Source organism: Pinus tabuliformis, chromosome J, assembly GCF_031772625.1.
Source record: "Pinus tabuliformis cultivar Carrire ecotype Pingquan chromosome J, CPIR1, whole genome shotgun sequence".
In the NCBI taxonomy this organism is placed as follows: Eukaryota; Viridiplantae; Streptophyta; class Pinopsida; order Pinales; family Pinaceae; genus Pinus; species Pinus tabuliformis.
Window position 1 is genome coordinate 685,636,013 of NC_142295.1, and position 4,871 is coordinate 685,640,883.

General features: G+C 37.7%; 1 protein-coding gene across 2 annotated transcripts; it reads right to left on the reverse strand.

Annotated features, from left to right (window-relative positions):
- Positions 1 to 346: 346 nt before the first annotated feature.
- On the reverse strand, positions 347 to 3,431 carry LOC149228681 (pentatricopeptide repeat-containing protein At1g11290, chloroplastic-like). Of its 2 annotated transcripts, XM_089378326.1 has the most exons (2): positions 1,822 to 3,431; positions 347 to 1,557 (listed from the first exon to the last, which is right to left on the reverse strand). In XM_089378326.1, the coding sequence occupies exons 1-2, from the start codon at positions 3,230 to 3,232 to the stop codon at positions 1,091 to 1,093; spliced, it is 1,878 nt and encodes a 625-aa protein (XP_089234452.1). In that variant the 5' UTR covers positions 3,233 to 3,431; the 3' UTR covers positions 347 to 1,090. The 2 variants fall into 2 exon arrangements, with proteins under 2 accessions (XP_089234452.1, XP_089234451.1); XM_089378325.1 differs by having other exon boundaries at positions 347 to 3,431.
- Positions 3,432 to 4,871: the final 1,440 nt, after the last annotated feature.

The window sequence follows — 4,871 nt, forward strand, 5'->3', positions numbered from 1 at the left end:
TAAATATCATTTATTTAACAACAACAGATTTGGGAAAAAAAACGGAATTAACTTCCCTCACAACAGTGCTGCAAATCTGCAATTTGTCAGCAAATACACTAATGACCATAGTGTGTGACAGTTACCCATTATGTGCAAACTCAAGTATCAAAGGAATTCAAACAAAAAGGTAACAAAAGTAAAATTTATCGACTAGTATGCTTGAATGTTATGGCTAGCAACTTGATAAAAAAATTCCTAGATAAAACCATGCAGGCATAGTCAAGTACACAGCCATGCTCACTGACCTGTTTTTCCACTATACAGCATACAAACTACTCCACAGAACATGTTCCAGAGACTAATACAGAAGCAAACCTGCCGAATAAAACAAGCTTCAATGCAGAGTACATTGGCTTATGACAAAATGTTGTGAAATTTATCTGACCGTACAACTGAAACAAAATTCACAACTTAGAGCTGGAGATATACCAACCTAATCATGGAGATATTGCTGTTAGTTTAAGCATTATCGATGCCCTCGTGATGCCATAAAAATTTCTCGATAAGATTACAAGAGGCGCCACAATTAGGATAGAGTGGAAGTGGGTAGTCAGAACAGTAGTGACCTGTGTAGTGTAGATAACAGTGAGAACTGCCATAAGAAAAGTAGCCATAAGCGTCTGTGGGGATTGTTAAGTGCTATGAGTAGTAGCTTGTAACATTGTTAGACTCCATGCCCGTGAGTAAATTTTGTTGATAGATTGCAGACGAATTGCAGAAGAAAACAGACATAATGAATCAGGGAGAAATACCTCCAAATAATTGTCATTCCCATAAAATCGAGGTGAAATACTTTCAAAAAATTGCCACTTCCATAAAATCAGGACAAAATACCTCCGATAAATTGCCGTTACCAAAAAAGCAAGGCAAAAGGGGGGATCTGGTTCGAATTTTAGAAGGCAAAAATTGGATTTCCCTGCTCTCCCTTCACAAATACCAATGGTGTAAGTGTTTTACATAATAATTCATTTTAAATGGATTTGGGGATATGTATCGTCAACCGCCTCTATGAATTAATTCTCCCAACAAAATTTCACACCACTTAATTTCAGATTGAGGACGTGATGTCTTCCACAAAGAATGAATGGACCTTGTTATTTACTTCAATGAAGCTGCATCCTGGTGTCATTTTCAATCCCATTTCTTTCATGGTTGTTCTCACCTTCGCTGCATCATCCCATCTACTTGCAGCAGCATATGTGTTAGACAAAAGAACATAATATCCAGCATTTTGGGGATTGAGATCAAACAGGTACTTTGCCGCACATTCTGCGAGCACAACATTACAGTGAATTCTGCATGCACCAAGTAAGGCCCCCCAGACATCAGCGGTCGGTTGTATCGGCATACTGAGGATGAAATCTTGAGCCTCGTCCAGATTCCCACTGCGACCAAGAAGATCAACCATACAAGCATAATGTTCTGCCCTTGGCACGATGCAATAATTTCTACTCATGCATTTGAAGTAGTGCCAACCTTCATCCACAAGCCCTGCATGACTACAAGCAGATAAAACTGAAACAAAGGTAACTTCGTTAGGCTGTATGCATGTATGTTGCATTTTTGAAAAAACAGCAAGAGCATCAATTCCACGCCCATGCATTCCGTGCCCAGCAATCATTACACTCCATGACACAACATCTCTAGTGGACATTTTATCGAACAATTCTTGTGCAATATCTATGCTTCCACATTTAGCATACATGTCTATAAGGGCAGTTTCTACAAAAGCATTCCCTTGGAACCCAGCTCTAGTTACGTAATCATGGATCCACTTGCCTTTTTGCAGAGCGCCTAATCGGGCACACGCTATAAGCACATCGACCATTGTAGCCGAGTCTGGTGTCATGCCATCCATTAACATTTGATCGAAGAGAGTTAATGTCTCAGTGGCATGTCCATTCTGGATATAGCCTGCAATCATTGCACCCCATAAGATAACATCTTTCCTAGAAATCACGCGAAAAACTTGGCAAGCATTCTCTACACTTCCACATTTAAAATACATGTCTATAAGAGCAGTTCCTACAGAAAAGTCCGACTCAAATCCGCTCCTAATTATATAACTGTGCATCCACTTGCCTAGCGACAAAGCTTCCAACTGGGCACATGCCGGGAGCACACTCACCATGGTAATCAAGTTGGGTTTTATGCATGACTGTTGCATTCGGTTTAAGAGAATCAAGGCTTCACTGGCAAATCCATTCTTGGCACAACCAGATATCATAGCACTCCATGAAATGACATCCCTTTCAGATATCCTTTCAAACAATTGGCATGCAAACTCAATCACCCTGCACTTTGCATACATATCTACAAGAGAATTCATCACAGATACATCTGACTCGAATCCACTTCTAATTATATAATTATGAATCCGTTTGCCTTGCTGCAGAGCTCCGACTTTAGCGCATGCTGATACCAGACTCATTGCAGTAACCAAGTCTGGTGTGAAGCCCTCCAGTTGCATTTGATAGAAAAGCGTCAGAGCCTCGTTCAAATGCCCATTCTGTGCATAACCAACAATCAGGGTAGTCCATGAAACCACATCTCTGTCAGACATTTTCTCAAACATTTTGCAAGCATCCTGTAGTTCCCGGCATTTGGCATACATATCCACAAGTAAAGCTGAAACAAAAGCATCCGAGCCAAAGCCTTCTTTGATTATGTGATTATGAATCTCCTTGCCCACCTGCAGAGAGGACGTGGTTCCACAAGCCTTGAGTGCAGAGAGAAATGTGAAGTTATCTGGTCGTATACCAGCATTCTTCAATTGATAGTAAAGCCTGAGAGTGCTCCCAAAATACCCATTCCTAGCGTATCCTCTGATCAATGTATTCCATAGGAAAGAATTTGGTTGGCAGATTTCGTTAAACACTTGATGTGCATCTTCCACATAACCCAGTATGGCATACTTTTTGATAAGTTTGGAACCTAAGACGCTATTCTGATGAAGTCCAGTTATGAGGATCTGAGCATGGACTTGATTCAGAGTTTCCACGTTGTCACACGCCTGCAACTGCAAAGCACAGGCGCGCGTTTTGGTGATGAAAGTGGAGAATAGTTGAATATATTTGGTGGGGAATCGTAATTCCCAACGCCGTTTGGGTTTAAATTTATGTGCGGGCTGTTGCAGAAAGCTGCGCATAAGGATCTGATAAGAGCTGTTATGGTGAAAACCCAACAGCATGTCTCGGGCATTTCAAATTGTTTTCTCAAGTCAGTGGTATGAATAGTTATCAAATTAAATGTTTTCAAACTAGGGTTAAGAAGGCATTCGCAGGTTGGACAATTAGTATATACTCATTTTAACTTCATGTTTGTGGTGGGTGTATATCATTGAAAAGAAGAAGACATTCATATTTTTGGTGGGTGTATACCTTTGAAAAGGATAAGACGCTCAATCCCTTTAGTAATGGTTGTGCACTATAGTAGTACCTCTGACATGCCGTAGAGACAAATTTAGAAAATTCAAAAGTGTTTGATTACAAACAAATTTAAGATTAAAAGTGCAGTTCCTTATGATATCTTGTTAAGTGAAACAGGACTGCTCTTATTGAAGCAATTGCTATTGTGTGAGTCATAAGGTATTTAAAAAAAATTGAGCAAATGGAAGAAGATAGATGGCCTAAGGTTGTCTTTAATGATAGATTGTGCAAGAGCAAAAAAAATTTGGATGCAACAAAATAACAAATGGTTTAGTAAATGGGGTATTTGCTTGAACGCGTGTCCCATAAACAGCAAAGAGATAAAAGCTTTTGTTATGGAAAAGTTCCACAAACGTACTTGAGATAAGGAGCTAGGAAGAAGAAAAAAATGACTATATTGAAGTGTTTAATCTCAATCATAATCATCAACCAAAAGCATACATAGAGGCCAATATCTCTTGGAGAGCCAAAATTCTTATTGTTCAATTAAGGACTAATTCATCAACTCTGTTGTGAAACAAGGTGCTTGGAAAAGGCCAAAGGAAGTGTGGGATGAAAGGGTATGCATTTTTTATTATTCCGGAAAAGTGGAAACAGAAAAACATTTCATTTTAGAATGTGAGGCCTTCAAAGACAACAGAGAAAGTTATGCAGATACGTTGGCAGCTAGCTCTTGGGATAATCTATTTAGTGAGGGGTTTGTCGAGAAGCTGGGAGCATTTATTGTGAAGCTTCACAGAAAAAGGGTTGAATACATCACGCAGTTGAAGAAGCAATCTATCCCATAGGCTATCTTTAGCCTCGTGGATGTTAAAATAATTTCTTTCTTCTTTCTTTCTTTATAGTTAAGATGATTTCATAACTATTTATTTTTAATTATTTACAAAAAGATTAGTTTAATTGATATTTGTTATTTCCAAAATCATATTTTAATGTGGTTTTATCCCAACACTGTAATGTTTAAATGTTTTTTGAAAATTTTACTTTAAATTATTTGAATGTTATAATGTATTTTTTAATTTAAATTTTATTTTTTATTATTACTTTTTTAAAATATGAATTTTATTTATATTTTTTTTAAGTTTGGTATTAGTGATGCTACAACATAGTCAAGAATAACATCCCTCATCCCCCGAATAAAACGGGGAATTGAAATAATGATTTAACATCTAGGAGTGCCTTAACAATCCAATCAATCACCATCTATACAATAACTTATTATGTTTGTTGTCAGTAGGTATTACACAATAGGTATTGAGCTGACCACATATTAGTTTAGATAAACATGTAAAATATTTTACGATTTAACAAAGTATAACCTAATAGTCTTTAAAGTTATTGGTTATAAGTTTGGAGAGGGAAAACCCATTGTAACGCATGCAACATGACCTACAACATGTA